General features: G+C 37.7%; 1 protein-coding gene across 1 annotated transcript; it reads right to left on the bottom strand.

Annotated features, from left to right (window-relative positions):
* Nucleotides 1-1,029: 1,029 nt before the first annotated feature.
* Nucleotides 1,030-20,798, bottom strand: LOC118427699 (signal peptide, CUB and EGF-like domain-containing protein 2). The gene is made up of 22 exons (XM_035837601.1): nucleotides 20,685-20,798; nucleotides 20,476-20,580; nucleotides 18,300-18,449; nucleotides 16,921-17,037; nucleotides 11,550-11,681; nucleotides 10,565-10,819; nucleotides 9,117-9,386; nucleotides 7,917-8,057; nucleotides 7,551-7,673; nucleotides 6,146-6,268; nucleotides 5,602-5,799; nucleotides 5,078-5,272; nucleotides 4,622-4,864; nucleotides 4,185-4,324; nucleotides 3,892-3,994; nucleotides 3,383-3,568; nucleotides 3,052-3,129; nucleotides 2,686-2,841; nucleotides 2,356-2,520; nucleotides 2,062-2,193; nucleotides 1,687-1,865; nucleotides 1,030-1,507 (listed from the first exon to the last, which is right to left on the bottom strand). Exons 1-22 carry the CDS (start codon nucleotides 20,749-20,751, stop codon nucleotides 1,490-1,492), a joined length of 3,276 nt encoding a protein of 1,091 aa, XP_035693494.1. The 5' UTR covers nucleotides 20,752-20,798; the 3' UTR covers nucleotides 1,030-1,489.
* Between the last annotated feature and the right edge of the window lie 3,092 nt (nucleotides 20,799-23,890).

The following is a 23,890-nucleotide window of genomic DNA, read 5'->3' as shown; positions in this document are numbered from 1 at the left end:
ATATTCAAAGCCTTCGCGTATCCTGAATTGAGAATTGAGTTATCCTGGAAAAGCCATGTGCTGCTTAGCATTTTGATATCATTTTACTTCTTTTTTTTCAATAAATTTCAAGTTTTAAAGAAGATACAGCCAGTTGATAAGACTCCCCATTGTGATTGATATTTTATACATGACAGTTGGAATCTTAATAAAATAAATGCCGCACTATTACAGTACACGTTATGGTGACAATAGCTTTGAGTGTCTCAGAACGATTTGGGTCCAGTAGAGTCCCTATTTTTCATACTTTCGGCTCGTCTGCAAAAAGACACCTATTATTCCATACGTGACATGGAGTGTAAGACATTATAATATAGTTTCCTTTCCAGATGTTTTGTGTTGAATGTAGAAACAATACTCTTAAGAAACTCGTACTCTGTAAATCCAGATTGGTAGAACCATATTTATTTCTGGATAAGTATTGGGTTTGAGTCATCGTGTTACGTGTCTGAATGTAAATGGGGCGTGATCTGTTACATAATTATGCTTGTTACAGTTCTAGCTAGTGAGCTGCTACCGCAAAGCGAGTCTCTCGCGGTCGGAATGTAAATGGAGCCATGTAGAATGATTATGTCCAATTTCTTGAAATTCCCTTGGAAGAAAAGAAATGAACTCACGCTGTCAGTTTTATCTGTGATCAACTCCTCAGTATGCCATGTCTCTCTTGGTGGTTTATTTTGAATCTCATTGGGCTACATATACTGCTATCGTTTAGCTTGTTACATATTTTTCTAAAAACAGAAATGTCACATGTTCTACTATATGGGTAATAATTTGCCACTACTGTTTTTTTCTTGTTTTTTGTGTCAGTGAATTTAAACATGTTTGTTTGTTTGTTTGTTTGGACTTTTATTTATTCATGTGTGACTTACTATCCAGATCTTGATACTACTTTAATGCAGTTTCCCTAAGTACTCAATTAATAAAAAATACTTAATTGTAATGTTCATCTAAAAAAACATACAACGGCCATACAAAGAAAACAAGTAATTAGTTATCAGAAGGATTTATTTCCTAATCAAATACTTATACAAGACCATTTGAATTGTCTAGTAAAATCATCGCATAACAATTCTAACCCTTTCAACAAACACTGCAAACTCAACGAACACATGGAAATTGTACTTGCACAAGTAGGTAAGAAACAATAAAAGGCTACATTACGTTTATGTCCTAACAGCACACTTTAACAGCTCAAATGATACAATTCTATAAGAATAATCTAAACAGATGGAAATTTAGGTTGCAGTATTAGTTATTCTCCATGCATTAAGCAATTTACGCATGCATCCTCTGTTGAATCATTGCACATTTGATACACGTTTGCCAACATCGTATGTCATGATACAAGTCACTTATCAGTAGCCGGTTCTTGAAATTGCTGAAAGTGCTGAAATATCACGAGTTTAAACGTATCTGTCATACTACACATCAGGTAGGCTGAAGTAGTTTAGCCAGTGTTATTTGGCTGAAAAATAAACAAACAAAAGTGGACATAAGAATGCAATTGTGAAATGCATAAAATGCGAAAAAAATCAGAAAAGTACATCACAAGATACAAGTCATTGTATGAAGACGATGCAACAGCATAAGCCGTTGCTTTCTTAAGAATTATAAAGAATAGAATAATTCTCAATTTTTACTTACGACGATGTACACGTCCACATGCTTCATATCCTGGGCCTCTCCCAACGGGTGGTTGGACACATAGCACTGGTAGGAGCCACTGTCATCCGCTGTTGCCTGGGTGATGTGGAGAATCTGAGCTGACTCTGTTGTATCAATGTTGAAGCTGTAGGATGCTGCTGCGATGTCCTGCTCCTCACCTTTTTCAATGACAGTCGGAAGCAATATCAGTTGCAGTTTCAAGATGATATTTCAAATTCACATCCTTCACTGTGTAAATTAAATTAGTGTAAAAAAAAGTAAATTAATGTTGTTTTCTTTTTATTAACAATGGATGCCTAATTTACAAACATTAACGCTTTGTAAAAAAAGGGAAAAAAAGCTTTTGTACATCACCTTCGTAGCTTCTCTTCTTCCACCAAATGCGAGATGGAAGGTGGCCCTGTACGTAGCAGGCGATGTCTATGTCATCTCCAACATGTGCGGCATGCGGAGTATCTGGTGTCATCCTTATGATGACAGCAGTCTCTAAACAATAAAAACAATGTACCATAATCATTAAAATGTTTTAATCATAACTATTCACAACGTCACCTACTGCAACAGTATGCTTTTATTTCCGGTCTGAAAATGGTTACATAATGTAGATTATATTCATATATTTAATGTAAAGAACTGAGACCCACTCACTCAAACAGTCATTCTCCGACATGCTGCCCTCTGAGGTCGTGTTTGCTCCGTCAGGACAACCTTCGCACTTTCCCTGCCCTTTCAGTGACTGATAAAACCCGACTGGGCACAAAGTGCAGTTTGGCCCGAGGCCAGTGGTTGAGAAGGAGCCCTCGTTGCAGGGACCTACAAAGATTATATGTAATATTGATTATCATATGAAGGTCTCAAACTACTTGCAACACTTGATATGTTAGAATTCTCGTCTATAGTGTGGCTTAAAGGAAGAAATATGATATAAAAACGCAAATATATCACAGAAAAAGATCAACAGATTGATTTCATCCGCACCGTGGCAATCATTAACAGTTGTAGACCCAGTTTCAGCAGTTGTAGTATTGTCTGCGCAGAGACTGCAAACGGTTTGTCCCTCGGCATTTTGATAGGAGCCGACATCACAACTCACGCAATCACCGTTGACCTCTCGTGTACCAAGAGGACAGTTCGCTGTGTGAAATAGGCAAATGTAATTATTCAAGTCTTAAAAATACCGGTGTGGCCTTAAAATACAGAGGTTACGTGTTAAACATTTAGTAAATAGTAAATGAAACATTGCAAATTTACCTTGTAGCAACTAGATGCTGTCTTTCTTGAGAGCACGTCGTGCTTATGTGCTCACTAGTTCGTTAAGCACTTGTAAATATTAAAAATACTTACCGCAGTGTTGTACCGAGCCTTGTAGCCTGTCAATGGTTCCAGGTGGGCAAGGGTCATCGCCATTTTTCAGCACGTGACCTGAATGATATAGTATATAAATATCTTTCTGTAGGATTTTAATATATTGCATGACGTGGTTTGGTATCGATTACATACAGGGCAATAAGTACAATCTACATTTAATTTCTGCCACCAAAAAATAAGCTTAGACACATTAGTGATTGAAGATGCATTGGGTTTGGAAGACATTGAATGAAAGATTGATGTAGGTGTATATATAGCTAGATTTTAGTGGATATATTGCACAGTAAAATGCAAAGATTTAACCTACCAACACAATCGGGAATGTATCTTGACGGGTTCCATTCAGCCTGAGCCCCACAGGCATAGGTTATGGCAGGATCCTCGAAGAAGATTAGTCCAGCGTTGCATGTCGGCTGGCAGAACAGACCATAGAGCCAAGACACACAGTTTGCGTTCCCGTTGCGGGGGCCGACTGGAACTCCACACGTTTTTGCTAGAAGGACGAAAATGAATGAATATTTATTCGTTGTCCTCTCAATTCGATAGCATGGTCTACACCAGGGACAGCCCAAATATTGCAGAGTTTCTGGTTTCTGTATCTGCAATGCTGCATTTTGTTCTAAACTTTACAACTTCTAAAACGTATAAGGTACTTTGCTCTAGACTGATACAGGTAAGGCCCCATAAGAGGCCAGAATTATCTACAGAAAATGTATTCACTGTTATGGTGGTAATTACTAAAGGTAATTATGAATGGGTGAACGTGTGATATCTACATCATAAAATCTACATCATACATACTATTATTTTACTCACGCTGGATATGAAGAACAAAGCTGCAATCGGCTGAATTGCCGGCCGCGTCCCAACCTGTGTACCTTACATTGTACAGCCCCCACGTCAGGGTTCCACCTGGTTGCTGTAGGTGACAAATGAAAACATGTGATAGAAATGTTAGTTATTGTAACATGAAGATACAGCAATATAGTTGCCGTGAATGTGCGTAATATGCTTTAATAATAATAATACTGCTTTATATATGCCCTTGAGTCTTTTTTTGGAGTCAAAACTTTCCTTCGTGTTTTAAAAAAAAACGAATTAAGCCTCACCCTAGCTTTCCATATCTCCGTAACTCCAACGTTGTCGTAGAATTGCGGCTCATCCCAAATGACTGAGGTGACGTAACGGCTCTCGGTAAAGATCTCAATAACGTCCGCTGGACAGGAAGTGACGACGGGTGCCTGTTTGTCTAGAACAAGATAGAAGCATTCTTCATTATAAACTTAGATGAATACAATCGAGCTAGTTATTCAATAATAAGGAATGGTTAGCACATAGCTGAAATGAAGTTGTAAGTAACGTTTAGTTGAGTTCAGTTCAGTTTTTCAGTTACTCACACATGTATGAGAAAACATAAAAAAGTAAGGCAGAATATTTTAAAATGCAGGGAGAAGCCTACAAAGGTGATGTTTACTTTCAATTACATAGGACTTACATTTTACAACAGAATGGTTATATGACCATTTTTCAGCAAAGAAACTGTTACCTAGTACGTCTACTTGAACTGTGCATGTAGAGGAAGAAGTGCCATCTCCGCTGTCAGCCACAAAGGCGATAACTGTGCGTCCAGCAGGAAATTCTGCAGACCCGTCACTTGCAAGTGTGACGTTTTGTGTCAGTCTCGAACCGTCAGTTGAAGGGAAAGGAACTGTGACGATTGTGGAGTTTGTGTCGACTGGTAAATCAACTGTGACTTTGCCAGGGCATGATATGTAAGGTGGGGCCTGATCTGTGGACAAGGAAGTAAAACAAAAATGTATACATTTTTTAACATTCACCAAAAGTAGTGGGGCTACATCAAATGTACCCTCGAAATAAAATAAAGGACACATCGTAACAGCTGTTATGAAAAAAAAAGCTTTTAAAAGTAACCTAACAATTGTTTTATCACTGCAATTAAGGCCATTCTAGGTAAGAAGCGCTCGATATAAGTTTAACATACCTTGAACGCAAGATGGTTGGGGAGACGACCATTGTTTTCGTTCCGTACATTGTAGGATCTGAGTTCCGTTCAGGATATAACCGGAGTGGCACGTAAAGATGCATGCTGGACCACCGTACTCTGGCTGGCCATTGTAGCAGGACTCCGGGATTATGTCACCATTGGTTGGTCTTGATAAAGGGTCGCATCGCACGGCTAATATAAGAGTGCATAGAAGGTCACTTCTATAATTTCAAAACTCTTAATAATATGGGTGGCTTAACTTTCAATAGTATACTGAGACAATTATTGATATATGGACTCTATCCCGTCGCCTACAGTTTAAGTCAGCTCATCCGACTTGCTCAGTACTGAATTTGTGCTCATTTGATACCAAAGCGCAACAAAAACAGATTAAACGATGTATGTTCCCTTGTCAGATCACTATATTTATCTTTTGGATTAGTACAAATATATAGATAAGATTACACTTCTCTGTGCCAAGTCTTTCCGTATCTGTCTTCCGATTCTGTTAGTTCACTTACCTTTGCAGATCGGCTGTGTGTTGTCATTCCAAATTCCACCCAGCTGACAAAAGCGATCGCTCTGTCCTTCAAGCTCATATCCAGATGAGCACTGATACGAACATGTTGTGTTAATCGGTAGCTGTGATGATGTCTCACACACGGACTGTGGTGTGATCATGCCGTTATGTACTGAAGGAAGCGACGGGCACAACAAAGCTACAATATAGAAAAAAAATTATGGGAACTATAAATGATTACAGAATATAGGAACAAGAAAAGATGTAGTACAAAACCAGTTTTCAAATAGTTCAAGGGCTTAGTATCAACTTTTCAACTCTTTATAAAATGAAAAAAGGTAATAAAACCTGATTGCTAAGGCCCATGTTGTTCAGACATGTCTTGTGTTTGTGACGGCAATTAACATAGTAATACAGATAATAGATATGTTATATCCGTACACAAAGTAAAGCTTTTACCATCAAGCTTAAGATCAGTCCTAAGTAACTGTCCATTAGTTCAACAGAAGCTGTTATACCGATAGTAAATTTAATGTAATTTTTACCTGTACAAGTGTGTCCGTCCGGCTCCAGAAAGAATCCATAATTGCAGCTGCATGTATAGCTCCCCAGTGTATTTAGGCATCCCTGTTCACACCCCGCATTATTTTCTTGGCACTCATTTTTGTCTATAGGAGAAAATAGATCATTGTGAATTCCAAAACAAATGTTACGTTTATGCGTAACCTACATCAACTAGAATTATGTCTTCTCCGATAAGGAAAACATTACACATTCAGTGACACATTACACTTTACACTTTGTTTCTTATTCTTCTTTTTATTCTGTCAGGAGCAAGACAGTGCTTGAACCGATCAGAGCTAACTTTAGACTATTAGCTGTTCCCAAAAATATGAACATAGTATTAATTGATCAAGCAAATATGAACAAAAAATACAGATTTGTGATAGTCCAACCTGTCTTGGTAACTACAGAATTTAGGATGGCAAATTCTGTATACGCGGTTTCGTAAATGGCAAATTGAATGGAGGAAGGCAGGGAAACATTTTTTTTCGCAAAATGTTGCCTTTCTAGTTGCTTGTTTTTACTTGTTTACAATTTTGCTAGAAATTCAGTAGAATATCAATTTAACTCTAAAATGGCTTTTTTAACGCTGGCATGGCTAGGTTACATTTGTATCAAGACTATAACTGAATCATCTGCCTATACTATGGCTATTTTCCATGTGCTTTGACATTATTGTTTTGTCGTTACAACAATTGACATGATATTTCTATATGCTGTCTGCCATTGTATGCTACTCCCCTTAAGTTGATCAGTCCAATTTGTTAAACGGTGGTATTTTGTAACATTTCTAGCCTCAGACAATCCTTACACAATGTTAATTTTTCCTATATTCTTACTTACCATAAACATTTGTCTGGCAATGAAAATAAAGAGGGAGAGTTGATTCTGTTGACTCACAACACCGTCGGAACAATATAAATTTCACAGTTTTGCTTTTTTAAAATTATGATGCGGTAGTTATTTTACTCACAATTACATTTGAGGTACAGCTTTGTCACTTTCATAAACACACACGCACCATATATAGAAACCATAAACGTATTTTGTTTGATAAAAATGCAAAAGCTATCAAATGATATGCTACAAGTATTTGACTACGATAGGGCATTCTCTAAAACTCAAAGCCAATAAAAAACTTGGAAATGGGAATCTAAAACAGTTTTATAATGAATAGAACTATAGACAAGTTAGAAACCATAATACAAAACGATGTAGTAATTGTTTTATTCTCAAATGATTTTGAGTCATCCAAAAATAGGCGTTTAATAAAATGAATGTAGTACGACATATAGGGTGTTTTGTTACTGAAATAGAGCCCTCTTACTACATTGTCTCACGTTTAGTTTAGGTTGAACGTTAATAAATAAAAATAAACATCCTTACCCAAACAGCGCAATTCATCAGGTGCTAGCTCATACCCTGGTCTGCATTGGCACTGGTAGCTTCCGAGCTCATTGATGCACTCATGACTGCAGCCGCCATTGTTCTGATCACACTCGTTGATATCTGCAGTATATCGTTTAATTTTGGTAGAGTGAGAGTATGTGACTACGACCAGGCTATTAGTACTGCATGCTTTTGCTGTATCCTTTGAAAATACAGTAACACGTCAATACGCAACTTCATTATATTTGAAATAATGGTATTTGACTTAACTTCTATCATTGCACATTGATTTAACGTTGAATGCTACGATAAATACTCTACGCTTATGTGTTTCGGCAACAAGTTCTTGTCGATATTTCTTACCATCACTGCAAGAATCCGATGATGTTGCAGACCATCCTGGTGCACAACCATGGATACAGCGGCCATTGATTGGATGACATTGTGAGTCGACACAGTGACACTCGTTGTCACAAGACAAACCCCAAAATCCCACTGGACATTCTGAAAACCAAAAGAAGAGTGAGTTTACGGCTTAGCGTGTTAAAAATTTGAATAATTCTACTATGTGTATAATAACAACAACTCAAATCTATTGTAAGCTACAGCACAGAATTCGGGATTTGCGTCATAGTTTTGCCAGATTTCCCGGGTTTCACGCGGGAATTTGGGGGATGCCCCACAGGACGACCGCCGTAGGCGAACCGACTCTTGTATCTCGCTTTGTGGTGTGAGACAAACAAGCTGATCGTAGCTTCCCGAGCTCGACCGGGAGGCCGCCATGTAAATTCAATGTGTATTTGCTCCGCTGCCTTCGGAAGCAATGGTAATTTTGCAATAACTTAAGTAAACCGATGACCACGAAGTAAGGTTTGACCATGACAATATCGGGCATAACTTTGTTTATCCCTATGTGGATGTAGTTTATAATATTTGCCTATATATATGAATCAAAGGGGTAGGTTCGGTTTCCGGAGAACTCAATTTGAGTCCGGACCGGGGCCTAACGCTAGTAGCCTATACTGTTTCCAGGGCCTGCACAGGCCAGTTCGTCGGCTTCAGGGCTTATATACTCCAAATGAAACTTACCACCAATGAGTTAGACCCCGAGAAACAGGCCCTTCTTGTCGTAATTGGTTAGGCAGCAGGAATATTATTGGAACCTTTTGACTTTGGTTCGAACCGGAGTTGATGTAATATCTTTTCCTTCGATAACCCTTTTTTTAGCATGTATCACAATACTGTAGTTTATTTAGAATTCAGACAAATTCAGACGATTTCTCTGCCTTGCGGGGCGGAATACCATCGTAATTCCACACGCGTCACGCAAAAAAAAACTAGACTGCACGTTTAATATCTCGCAGCGTCCCGCGCCTCGCCCCACACCAAATCTTGTAGAGTCTCCCACAACATCCCGCATCGTCCGCAAAAAATACGAAACCTTGGTTACTGCGGGACTTGCTGCAAATCCTGAAAGCTTAACTGTTTAGTCCAAGTATTTGATACATCATCATAGCCATCATCTATGACCTGGAAAAGGTAACATTTGCATTAAACACATACTTTTAACTTCAAAATAGTCGAAATCGTCGTTGTCCACTATGCTCTGTCCACTAGGTAGATTGGTTGAATCGTACGGGCTGAGGTAGCATCTGTGTCTCCGTCCCCACTTTGTGTTTGCAACTCCATACGTAAAGGACAGGCAGATGAAGTCGTTGACGTTGAGGCAACCGGCTTCACACTGGGCCTCCGTGTAGCCAGTATGAAAATGATCGTAGAACGCACTCGGGGCTTTTTTGAACTGCTGAGTAAACTTCCTTGGGTCTGTTGTAGCTGTTAAAACATAAGACTCCATTTACAAGATTATACAATAAATTATTTGCCATCCATATGTGTATTTTTCATATCTAGATAAAGGCGATATGTGGTACAAAAAATTATCTTCTTTCTTTCTTCTATATTCAGATTGCCAGCCTATACACTTGGCTGCATCATATAATAAGAAAAGACATGTGTCATTTAATCACTTCTCGACGGGGGAAGTAAAAATGTAATGCAAGTGGTTTGTTACAAACTCATTCTTTAATCGCTTACGATTGAATTTGGCACAAAGGCACATGTATTCTTCAGACTGAAATGTGACACCTTTTGAAGTCTGAAAGAGCAGTTCCTCTATATCTGACAAACTTAAAGTTACTGTAAGAAGCCGAAATCACAAGAAAAATAGATATTTCCATCTAAAGGTTGGATTCCAATTTTGATTTCTGAGCCCCAATAAGTTCCTCATTTACAGTTACTAAGGTTAAGTGAGGTGTCGTATTAGAGGCAGAATACGTGGCCTATACCATTCTTTACCACAGAAACGAAAAAAGCTTGTGAGTTATATAGATATGCGTTTCATACGCCTGGAGATTCAGTTTCCTGCAATAACTAAAAATTGGTTAGGGAATTTATGACTCAGTGTTAATTGTGCTGCTCTTTGCCCCGACGGTCAACGTTGTGGTCAACTTGAAATCACCTTAGTCGTTCATGTGATAATGACGATGACAATGAAGTTTATTGCATACTCATGCCCCATTGGGGCTAAATGCGGTCAGTTTGATATACAAGGTAGTAAACGAAAAGTTATACATATACATATAATAATGAGGATAACAAATTGAGATATTGAACTTTTAAAGAAGACATGTCCCTTTAACTTCATGCCAAATTTTACCTCATTTGATTTTTAAAAATGAGTTTGTTTTAAAATCACTTGCATTCCTTTTTGACTTCCTTCGTACAATTCCTTTAATGTTGAACTTGAAGAATAATAAACATGGATAGAAACAATGTCTATGGAGCATTTAAATGAAATTGTTATAAGCATCAGGCATCTTGAATAGCAAATATTTCCTGAGCAATTTCGGAAAACGTAAATAATATATTCAACTTATCGTTCACAATTTTTGTCAATTATGTAATTTCTTCCTAATTCTAATGTTGGTCATGCAAGGAATGTTTGCACTTACATGTTCTTTCGTAGTACTCGAAACGAGCCCCACTTTCAAGCGACGCGATTGTGCCACTGTTCTCTATGCTTAGAAAGCATTTATTTGTTTCATGTAGCCATTTCCGTGGCTTCCAATCGAAAGATCGACAGTAGAATTCCGTTTCCTCCATACATTCCGTAGCACAGTCAGCTGCTGTAGCGAGGTCGTCAATAATCTTTTTGTCGTGTTGCCTGATGTACTTTTCATCTTGAAAAGCGAAACGGCTGATAGAGTCTGAAGGCAGGAAACAACACAGTATCACAATAAATACATGTATGTACCCAACATAGACATAGACACAACATATTTTCTGAAATACGTATGTCTAAGAAAATATAGCTTGTTCGCGAATATCATCGAGGAATTGCCTTTAAATTTCTTTTAAAGTATCTGAGGAAACTAATGGGAGATATGCGTAACAAATATTTTTCAGCCCAATATGGGCTTTAATGAATAGGGCAGCAGTAAGATTTATTACGTAGGGCAATTAACAATTAAGGGTTAATGAACCACCCGAGGTGTATATGGTGTCATAACGCCTGGTCCTTTGCTATAACAACCAAATAAAACCACCGAATGAGTGAACCGAATTTGCATCGACACTGATTCATTCTGACCAATCAGATGAGCAATACACAACGGCCCGACCAGAATCTATGTGTTATGGCGTCATAACCAACGTGAAACGGGGCCTTTTGATTGGTTTGCTGTGCCTGGCTATATGATAATTAACAATAACGCCTTCCCTTGATGACCGGTACAGGTTTGAAGGTTGTCTCTTCATTCCATACCATAGTGGATGTTTGTTTGTACCGACAAATGTTGGGACCCTTGTTAGTAGGATAATCCCGATACATTAACGTTATTTTACAAATAATGACCTTAATCGATATCGGGGGTTATATTTAGCATTTTTGCTACTACAATACGGTATTACAATGGATCAATATACAAATTTATTTACTTCCACACGTCACGGAGTCTGGTCTGAGGAAGTAGCCTTGGTCACACGAGCAAATGAATGATCCTGGTGTATTACTGCATCCTTCCTGGCATGGCCCACGTCCATTGTTGGATTCTGTACATTCGTTGACATCTGTGTAAAATACATTTGATACAAATTAGCTTTGCCTATTTATATTGCAATCCATACATAGTATGGGATTGCAATATATTGTTTTTTCTTTGTTTCTTCTCCTGTCAAATCTTCAAATCCCTACAACTTTTTCATTTTTAGGCCAAATGAGATGAAATTTGGCATGGAGGTAGGGATAGCAAATACCCCCAGGTGTTTTTTTTCTTCACTTTTTTGATAGAGGCCTCAAAAATTATGATATTTAGGGTTTTTGGTCATTTTAAGACAAAATATATATATTTTGGGCCCCTGTGCCCTGGTATTAATTCCTAATGACCTGAAATTTGGTACAGAGGTGAATGGACCCTTCCAGCCGAACGCGATATCGAACAAATAGAACCCCCTATTCTATTTCGAATACTCGGTCAAAAACAGCCCTAGTGGGACAGGAATGGGCAAAGAAAAATGCTATGCCTTTTTTGTTGAAGACTATACCGACCGAGTATTGTTGTTTTGGGAAGTGTAGGCGCTACATAGCATTACTTTGTTCCTGGGCAGGATGCACATGTAAAGCGATGTGCGTAGAAGAGACGGGACTCTGCACTAGCGGACTTTGTAGTAGTGTCTTATATTTGACACGTGGTACAAGCTCCCCCTCCGTGAGTGACCGAGCTGCTTTCTTCTTAATTTGTTTTTTCTCCAAAGCATGCACATGCCATACATGCAACAAACGCGGTAGAAACCCTGTCACAGATATACGTACCCAGATTTACACCTGCATCGACCGTATGTCAGAAACCAGGCACTCCCGCCCACCAACAAGGTAATATTATGGAGCACCTCCCGCTCCCGCTTTGACTGAAATTATATCACCCTTACCGCAACTATATGCGCCCCCTCCTCAAATGACTGTACCTAGTGGATGTAGCATTCCACAAAGAATGCATAGCATTTTTCTGCCGCCTGTTCTGAGAGGATTTTAAGGCCCCAAAAGCTAAACCGAAGTCAGCCGGTATCCTCAGCTTGATAGCGGCGGCGGCCATGTTTTTTTCAACTCGCGCCGTTTTTGACCGAGATTTTGAAATAGAACCCGAGATCGAACAGGGGGCGGGGCTTATGGTGTTCGGCTGGAAGGGTCCATTGGACATATGAGCACAGGAACCCATCATTACTTTCTTCATAGACCACTTTTAAAATCATTTATTTGGTTTTTTTTTGCCAAAGATAAATGACCTGAAATTTTGTATAAAGGTGCATTGGATATATGAGCACAGGGCTCTATCAACACTTTCGACATAGATCACTTCAAAAATGAGTTATTTTTTTTGTGTGGCCATTTTTGACAAAAAATGTATATTTTTGGCTCCTATACCCTTGTATCAGGGTTCTCCCCAGAGAGTGGAATAAGGGAGGCCCTCCACTTTACTCTCAGCCAGCTCCACTATACTATTTTTCAAATTTAGTGTGTTTCTTCCCTATTTTCTTTGTTAGTTTTGCTAAGATTAATGACAATTCACAGATTTTTGTACCAAGTGGCATCACTTTTCCAGTCAGCATTGTCTGCAAAAACTTGTGAATGAGCAATGATCAAAACAATAATAGTTTTGCCACTTCACAACAAAGGAATAACAACAGTATATTATACTTGTAGTATTTGACACCCTCTGTCATTGCAAAATGAACCCATTTTCATGAAAGTGCAGCGCGTTGGTGCGGGTTATTTTTGCCAGCCCCTCCACTATACTAAAAAATTCTGGGGAGAACCCTGCTTGTATGAAAACCTAATGACCTGAAATTTGGTACTTAGGTGCATTGGACATATGAGCACAGGGTCCTATCAACACTTTCTTCATAGATTACTTTAAAAATGAGTTATTCTGGGTTTTTCGGCCATTTTTGACAAAAAATGTATATTCTTGACTCCTATACCCTTGTATGAAAACCTAATGACCTGAAATTCGGCATGAAAGTGTCTCTGGCAAGTGCCCAGAGTACTTCATTTTCACTTTGGGCATAGATTACTTTAAATTGTGGAATTTTGGGATTTTTTGCCATTTATGGACTAAAAATGTTAAATTTTGGCTCCTGTACCTATGTATGAAAACCAAATGGTCTGAAATTTGGTATGAAGGTGCGTACGGTATGTAGCCACATGGTTCTATTCACACCTATGGTGTACATCAATTAAAAATGGTAAAATTTGGGATTTTTTGCCATTTTTTGATCAAAAATGTATATTTTTGCTTCCTGTGTCCTGAAAAAGCCAACTGATCTGGAATTGGGCATTGGGGTAGCTTTATCACTATAAATGGAAAATGGGCCACATAGACCAGTCCATTTTGTATAGATAGGGGTGTTCTGGAAGAGTCCATTCTTGTAAGGGGGGGTGGAGCGGGATGATGTTTTAGGACAGGTCAACTCCTGCAAATGGTTGATATGGAACAGTACACTTTGGCATACATATGAAGATGGATTGCAATATGCTGTATTTGCTCCCAAGCAAATGTCGGCCTTTATAGTTTGAATATTTTTTTTACTGGATTGCAACACATAAACACACACATGCTCTTAACCGCCTTTTTCGTCGTTATTTATAAAAAAAATTCATGTGGATTGGCAAAATGCATGACCGTTTACCTTCAATCATCTTGTATACCAGTCATATTAGATTTTATTTATCATTGATCAAATCAAAGCCATTTGGCTTCCATGAACCAGGCCGGTATTCAACAAGGTCGAATGTAGGGAGGTGTCACCGATAAGAATTCAACATTATACAGATAGAAACTTAACAGTGATAGATAGTAAGTAAACTATAGGTCATAATTTCCATAATGTATCTTCTTTAGTTAACCTGGAAATATATGTCACAGTAGAGATCACGATCCAGTAGAATCGCCGATTCTCCTAGGAGAGATCGCGATCGGAGTTGGTCTTAGGGCCAACTCCGATCGTAATCTCTCCTAGGAGAATAGGCGATTCCACTAGTACAGATCGCGATCGGGGTCTCTCCTAGGACCATCTCCATTGCCAACTACACTCAAGCCTACTTGTGTCACTTCTACAATGTTCACTCAATACTGTCACACTACAGTCACTTCTTCAACTTTACTCTAGGTACCATACTGGTTAATGTTTTTCAAAAGTTGTGAACTGATGCATTACACTTTTACTTGTGAAATGTACTCAATAGGTGTGAAATTGTAAGTAATATATTGAAACTCTGCTTGCATTTTGACACCTGTTGATCACTTAACAATGGTTATTGTTTTTCTAAAGCTGTTAATTTAAAAAGTGTTAAATGATTTAGTACAAGTCTGACTAGTGTCAGTATTGAAATGTACTCAATAGGTGTGAAATTATGAGTAATATCTTGAAACTCTGCTTGATCTTTTGACACCTGTTTGACGACTTTACAGTTGTTATTGTTCTTCCAAATCTGTGAAATATGCATACTGACACATTGCTTGATCACCTGTTGGTGTCTTTCACATATTATAAGATTTTTGCCACTACTTTATTGGAAAATACTTCATCAGAAAACATACTCACATGAAATTTACAATGAAAGTGATGCTATACACTATAGTGTACCTTGAGTAAAGTGACTGTAGTCTGATAGTCTTGAGTGAACATTGTAGTGAACTTGAGTGAACAAGTGACACAAGTAGGCTTGAGTGTAGTTAGCAATGAGTTAGTTGGTTTGCATAAATACAAGATAAAATCATTGAATATCAAAAGAAAGTATTGCTGATTCCTATATCTTAGCATCATTTTAATGAGTTTAGATTGGAGTTGGTCCTATTAGAATCGCCGATTTTCCTAGGACAGATCCCGATCGTAGTCTGTTTCCAAATCTTAGCATCATTTGAGTTTGGATCGGAGTTGGCCCTAGGAGAGATCCCGATCGCAATCTGTACTAGTAGAATCGCTGATTCTCCTAGGAGAGATTACGATCGGAGTTGGCCCTAGGACCAGCTCCGATCGCGATCTCTCCTAGGAGAATCGGCAATTCTACTGGATCGTGATCTCTACTGTGACATATACATCTTACATTAGCCACCTACTGATAAGACACCTTTTTTTACCCAAAACATGGCAATAGAATGTCAAATCGTACTGCTCATATCATACACGCCAAAAACGATAAATTCGCTTACAGATGTGCCTACTATTTTTTCGAAAGGTTTGTTGGGTTCTTTAACGACCTTTCAAATGTAAGATACACAAACCCAGTAGGGTGAACAGATGACCCTTTTAACTTGATGGGGATCAATGTCTCGTCGAGAATGGAAAAATGCCGTACCCATAATTACTTAATGGAAGGACGAACTGATCGACACAATACTAATAGAAGAAATCTTTCGTCTCCTTTATAGAATAACAATAAATCCTTCCACAAGAATATTTCAATTCAAATTTGTATACAAATTTAGCAACGTCAAAAAGATAATTATGCATTTAGAAAAAAGTATCTCCACAATGTCCTTTTGTGCAGAAAAAGAAGAGACAATAAAATAGCCTTTTAAATGTTGGGACATTGTTCAAAAATGCTTTAACAGAAACAAGGGCTCTATCGTAATATCGATTATTCCATGCTATTTTGTAGGATGATCATCGTGAAACAATAGCAACACTACTCAATATAATAGTTTCATTAGGTAATGTTTCTATTGTCATAAACCGTTCTTCACCTTTCTTCAGCAATAAAAATCAATAGAAAAACCATTGCACGAAGAAAAAAAGATTATATCTACTCTTTACAGGAAATGGCAAAAGTGCTATTATCTGGAAAATTGTAAGATGGTAATTTTTAACGAGATTGTTCAAAGCATGGTCACAAGACCACTTCAAGGCAATGAACTAAGAAGTCGGAAACTGTACACGGAGACAGCGGTGGAGATTTGTTTTGAAGGTTGATGAGTTGTAGACAGGATAGAAACAGTAGTCGTCGAGAGAGTTCCGTAATGTTGCTGTCCGTGGAAAGAAATTGTTGCTGTAAAAGGACTTGGAAACAATTGAACAGTATAGCGATGTGAGTTTGAAGAGAACCTAGTGTTGCGCTGAAAGGCTCTAAGTGGAGGGACAAGTAGTCATTGGAGATCATTGGAGCAATAGCCATGGAAGTACCGGTAAAAAGGGACAGGGATGCAACGTTTCACCTGTGAGAGAGAGGGTCAAACTTAGATGCTAACTAATTGCCAATGGCCGTACAATTACAATATAATCCCTTCAACTTAATATAGGGATAAGAATTTACCGTCACAGTTTACTGAGTCTTGATTCAGAATGTAGCCCTCAAGACAGCTGCACTGGTACGACCCTGGTGTATTTTCACAATGTTGGTCACAAGGTCCATTTGAACATTCATCTACGTCTGGAAAAACATTGTGACAAAGTAAAAAAAAGACTCGACAAGACGCTTTCTTGTGTTTGTCGAGATATCTTTACCCTCTGGCCAATATTCCCTTGCCCAATAAAGAATACTTATAGACAGACATACAGATAGGGCGTTGAAAGAAACACACATGGTTATAACATAAAACACGCACAAATAAACTATTTCCTAAACTTGAGAACTGGTGGAAGCTTTCGTAAAGATTAGGCCATGTTGATTTAACTATATGAATGGCATCCCTTTGGAACGCCGAAAATTGTGCCAAATATTGGCCACACAATTGCCTTCATTACAACATTTGAGCGGCACAAATGACTAAACACACCGAATACGGTTGTTTTGCTGTAAGAAATAAAAGTAAATTTGAGCGACAACAACCTGGTTACACCTGAGTTAATTACATGTAGGATTTTGACCCTTTGCATTACTAAATTATCATAAATTTATTGATATCACACCAGTTCATGAAATTAATGTCGATGTTGATGAATGTTTTCGTCTTGACTAGGCGAAACAATAAATAAATGATAAGCCTTTCATGGCAGACATTGAGATTTCCATGCGGTCTGTGAAATTGATTATCAAAAGACCATACGAGGGGCGTGCAATTAGTAATGGTCCTGACCCATTTCCCATAGCAGGAGATTAATGAAACTTGGCACAGTTATTAGTCTTTCTCTTCATAGGAATCACCCAGAGTTATGCATTTCTCCCATCGTTTGATGCAGCTCTGGACACCGATTTTGTAGGACACCCCAGGTTGGTCCTCCAACTGATGCCTCATCAATGGCACAAGAGGGACGACCAGGTCTGGGAGCTGTTTCCACAGACTTCCAGCCACGTTTGAATTCAGGATGCCAGCGTTTTACAAGGTCATATGATGGGGCATCATCACCATAAGTTTCATTTATTTCATCAAAAGTCTTCTTTGGTGTGCGTCCTTTCAAATACAAAAACCGTATCACTGCGCGACACTCAACTGGTTCCATTTCACACCTGGTCCATTTCGCACCTGACTAAGTTCAAACACCAGTAAATCAGAAACCACAATTAGTTCAGAGCTGTCTTTTGCAACATAACCCATAGAGATATGAATTATTACACATACAAAATTTCATTTAGATCAGACAACTGGAAGTGGGTCAGGACCATTACTTATTGCACGCCCCTCGTAGCTAACCCTATTTTTTGCATAAGAGAAATGCTGGCTATCACTTTAAATCAAATCAATGGCGACTTACCAATTTGGCAGTATTGCCCTTCCCAAGATTCCGTGCACACACAATGAGAGGTGATCGCTGGTGTAGTGTTTTGGGCAATCGATGGAGTTGTTGGCATCAGGGTAACACAGGTCCCACCATTTTGACATCCTTGCCCACTTATGCCACACCCTGAAAGAAAAACATGTCAGAAAAAACAAACATATGGTTTTGAAGGTAACTTTTGTTGTGTGGGCTATAATATGTTCAAAGTATTTTTTGTTTAAGCACATAATTACGACCGACATTTTGCGATGAATCTCACTTGACAGTCTTTGTATATAATAAGTTTTCTTCTGCTCTAGTTGACGATATTTTATGCCTATCATATAATGGGAACGCACGAAGTATCGAAAAAGGGAAAACTGAATGCATAGAAATTTGTACACACCATAGCTTCCGTTGTTAATTTTAAGAAAACCCTCATATAGTTAGGGGATCTATTAGAACCCCCAACATATTATGATTTTTCTTAAAACTGGAAAGGCAACCAGTAAATAATGGTGAAAATACAATTCTTATGAAAATAGATAGTACCTCCCATTAGGAATAATTTTATCCAGAGTACTCCTGAAAGTACAAATTGTAGTCAAGTCTTTCACGGCCCACTACATTAGACGAATGGCATTAACGACTGTTTTATTATGTGCCTTTCTGATTGATAATAAAAATGAAATCGTCATTACTGTAACATGAGGTATGAAAGTTCACCACGTTCTAAACTAAAATGACAGATGCTATACAAGCAAGACAGTCTCATCGTAATATGCAAACATGTTCTGATTATTTATGAAAAAAGGTACACAGCTGCAGAATTTATATACAATGTTGTTCGCCTTTACATTTTTTACAATAATTGGTAATATTTTGCCAGATAAAATGTACTCATTAATCCCTAAGTTATTGCACAAGCTTTGCACCAGTACAAATGTCCACGCGCGTCTCAAAATCCCATGACTCGAAACCTACAATTCCCCGAATTTGGTTACTTCTGATGGGGGTAAAATGCAACCGTGAATTATTATATTGAAAAAGATGACCAGAGGCACCCTCTTCAAACATTTTAATCGTAATTAGAAACCTGTTAGACCAAAGAGGATGGCCTTGCATACACCTTGCATGGAAGTACCTTCACCTCAAGTATGACTGCACTTAATTATTATTATGAAACAATTGTCTTTACCTGGTTTGTCTGTAATTAGAAAAGAAGTGTTCACTTATGTTTTTAGTAGTGCTTTGAAAATTAGTTGAGCACAAGAGAAAAAAGATACTGGGTTAAAATGAAAACATGTAGCTGAGTTATTTTGTATCGTAGCTGTCGTTGATTTAAACTTTGGTTTATACAATCATTATGGCAACTGTTTCTAATGCCAATTGTTGTTCAACTTCACAACCAAAAGTGGTATTTTATTTTAATATGTGGCTTGTTTACACCAAACCAATTATTATTGATTTTTCATTTATCAAATTTTAAGGTAATAAGTAGCCATGTAGGTAACACAATATAGGTTAACTCGAAGTGTCATGTGGTAATAGATAGCACACATGATATGTGGTACCCAGGTGCAGATTTGTTATGATTGTATTTGGAAGTAATATTATATTTTAAGGAAATGGACACAAATGTACTTAAACTTGTTTCCGTTTCCTTTTAAATTTAGTACTAAGAAAAAAGTCACAGGAACACTGGCCTCGCTATTCAATAAACATTTCAAACACATTTTTACAAGATACTGGTTATGATGCCAAACACAAATTTCCACTCCGACTCTGCCAGGTCGTTGCATATTTATAATTGGAAGCGTTTTTTCCATTTTTTTGCCCCTTTCTTGTGATTTTGAAAGGTTTTTATTGTGTATGTCTGTACCTACTTCAAACCTATGCAGTTTCTTAAGCATGAATAAGTACTGCCACTATATTTGTTTATTTTATGTGTTGAAACACTTGCAAAAATGTCCGGTGACAGCCTTGTGAGACTGTGATTCATTTTTTAGCATCTATTTTCCTGCTGTCAGCGATCAAAAGTGCTGTTGACGGAATGTTTGCATGTATAAATTGAGCTGTTTCTGGATTCCTACATATGTATGGCATAACCGGACTGCTTTTGATTGTCTCGTGGTCAGTTCGGTCATGCCGTTGATTAGAAAATTTTACCTACCGGCTAGGTTGACATTCCTTGACTCGGACACGATGTCATCATCTCCAGGAATTCGGTTGTCTTGTATCCAGCTCCCAGCAGAATTCAGATTTTCCTCAGGTGGAACTATAAGAGGAACAGGATGGCAAGAAATGTATTCAAAATCAACACATCATGTAGGAAGCAAGAAACACAACCAACAGCTCAATAAACATTCAAGTGTTTCATACCGGCATCAGCACATTTAATCACAGACAGCAGGAAAATGGACGCAAGAAGATGAACCACGATCTTCATCTTGGCTTAAGGTTGCCACACAATACTTTTGTGCAGGATAATGAATCGTTCAATCGGCTCTGCTATACTTTTAAAGGCTTATCGAGCACGTGATTTCTAGGGTCAACAAGAATGTTGAGTCTTATAAGGGCTTGTGACAAATCATTCAGTTGTTACAGGCGGCAGCGTTAATGATTAACCGACCATCGTTTTTTGTTTGTACAAGAAATGAGCAGCCGATTTCTTTCTAAAACACGTCCCCGTCCCCTTTAAATACTTGAACTTCATTTAAGATTTACAATCGAGCTACACATTTTTTTTCTAGATTAACATATCTGGATTGAACAATTGCTGGAGTAACCAACTCTGGCACGTCCATATTTTGTGCAATTTCTTCAACTTGAAATTCTTCGTAAAACTCGTTATATCTTAAATATTTCCAAAATGAAGACAGCACATTAACTCGAAAATGACACTTACACTTCACGATATACAAAGTCATCATCATTAATCAGTTATACTCGGCGAGTTGAAACTTCACTTCAGTCAGAGTTGTTCCACTCAAACAAGTTTCAAACTCGATAAGGTTCTCTACCGTAAAAGAATAGACATCTTCTCTTTTTTGTGTGTTGTATATAACACGACACATCTTAATGTAGTTATCTTCCAGTGTTCTATTACGAGCTCTGTCCATGCACCATAACTCGATCAGAGCCACACAACACAACAAAATTAAATAAACATAAAATTTGAATGCCTTTTTTTTTTCTTTCCACATTTTCCAGATATTTTTAAAGGGTGGACAGCCCTCCGTGCTTTGTAAATTTTAAGTCGGTAATATTCTTGATTTAGGCCAGTCGGAGGCATACATCTAATCTATATTTGTGAGCTTTGTATGCATGAATAATGGTTTTCGACGCATACAAGTACAAAAAGGCTCCAACATCAATTTTAAAAACTAAACACGATTTCCGGAAGACCTTTTCATAAGAGAGAAGATTCGATTTTATATTTGTAGCGTGGATATAACACAAATGTGCTAAAAGTTAACTGACAAAGAATTTGTAAAATATTAGATAAAAATAGGCAGGCAAGTCTGAACTAAATTTTCTCTTCTTAACTGAATGAATGAATGAATGAGTTTATTGCTCAACAATCGCACAGGGTACAATGTATGGCAACTAATAACAACTAATAGCTATACAGACAATAGTACTAAGAGGCTACATACAAAACAATAACAAAACATTATCGATAACAGTACAGTTATGTATAGGTGATCTGGTCTCGCATTTGGAATACATTATAAAGAAACTGGCCTACGTAGACGGATATATGAGTTGAACATGAGAGCAATATATTAAAAATATCGTTTTCTGCACCAGTAAGAGAGATGTGTGTTTTGGTTCTGATATTCTTAAACAATGTTTCTCTCTCTTTACTGTAGGTAGAACATTTCATAACAAAGTGGAATTCATCTTCTATATTTTCATGACATGTAGGACACAGTCTCTGAGTGGCTGGTGTGTTACGGTGACGACCTTTTTCGATTTCTAAACAATGTGCACTTATTCTCAGTTTTGTAATGCTGTATCTAAATGGTCTATTATGAATTGATTTGAGATATTCTTCCATACCAAAGTGTTTTTTTAATTTCGAATAGGTTTTTAGTTTGTTGGTGCTTTTGAGCTGTTCCCTCCAGCCAGAAAGAAACGTGTATTTTAGACGCTCTTTAAATATGTTCCAAAAATGTTTGACATTAACAGCGGGGTTAAGCCAAACATTTTGGAACCCATGTCGGCATAAAATGTCCTGAACGTGAGTAGCCCGGTCATGTTCTTTTTCCACTGAAGTGTCGTAAGCCTTTTTAACAATCCTGTCATTTGGTAGAGTATGCAATCTTAGCCAGTATTCAATCAGATGTGTTTGACTGTCAACGAATAGAGGAAATACTCCTAATTCACCTCTTACGGCAGCATTGACAGAGCTTTTCGGTACATGAAGTGAAATTTTGCAGAAGTTTAAGAGTACGTATTCTAAGTCAGGTATTTCATATGAGATTTTTGGTTGTTCTATTGTTATATTCTGGTTCCTAAACAAAGTGTCTGACTGGTATATCACGTTCAGTTTGTCATTGTATTTCTTGAATCGAACAAGAATGGGACGAGTATAGATAGGCGAGGCTCCTGATATATTTCCCTGACGAGAGGCTCTAAGTATATTAACTTCTGATCCCAATATCGGGCTTAGGACTGTGGCTATAGATGTTCTGGTCGTTTCATTTTGACATTCGGGAATCCCTTTGAATATTAGATCTCTGCATTGATGAAGTCTCTCGTGCCTTTCCCCACTATAAAGGCAGGCCATCATATACTGGATTCACTCTTTTGCGGCAAAAATTTTAATTTTTGCGTCGGAGTAGATATTGTGACTAAGGGTATTTTTTATTGTTCTGGATGCTTTTGCAGTGTAAATTGCTATTTAGGTACTGGAGCATGTTCTCATTTCCTTAATGCATTCATTCTTTTCCAACGCAATGTAAACACTTAACATTATATCTGGTATCTTTATTATCTATCATTATTGAAATTCATCCGGATTTGAAGAAAAAAAATTACTAATGGACTTAATTGTTAAAATGAAAAGGAGTCAAGGGTTTGCCTCACAATTGTCTCCTGTTTACAAAAAAATGTTGTATTTATTCTATATCTACTTCTATAATAACCGCATAAGCTGTTTATCTGTATCTATCATGACCTGGTTACCATTTGTGTTAAGTTGCATATTTTCATAAAAAAGCAAAGACGTTTGATCAAGACACCTCTGGATAAGCAACCTTTTTTCTCTTTTAATGAAATCAAAGCCAGAGATATCCGTTTCAACTGGTACCCATCCCTCAAGGTAAATAAGACAAAATATCGCAAACATCTGAAGACAATGCAAGTTTTTGACGTTGTATTACTTGCCTTATATTGACTTTTACATATAGAGTTCATTCCAAGTCACCACGAGAGTTTTTAGCTGATACTTGTAATAAGTCTGAATTATTTGGAATAAAAGAATATCTAAGCCACAATAATTAAATTCTTTTTAAAAAATTGACTAAGAAAATACTCATCTGTTTGAATGCTTTAGAAACATTTTGAAAGTAACTGTACAA

Source organism: Branchiostoma floridae, chromosome 12 (assembly GCF_000003815.2).
Source record: "Branchiostoma floridae strain S238N-H82 chromosome 12, Bfl_VNyyK, whole genome shotgun sequence".
NCBI lineage: Eukaryota > Metazoa > Chordata > Leptocardii > Amphioxiformes > Branchiostomatidae > Branchiostoma > Branchiostoma floridae.
This window is presented reverse-complemented; position numbering and strand designations above follow the sequence as displayed.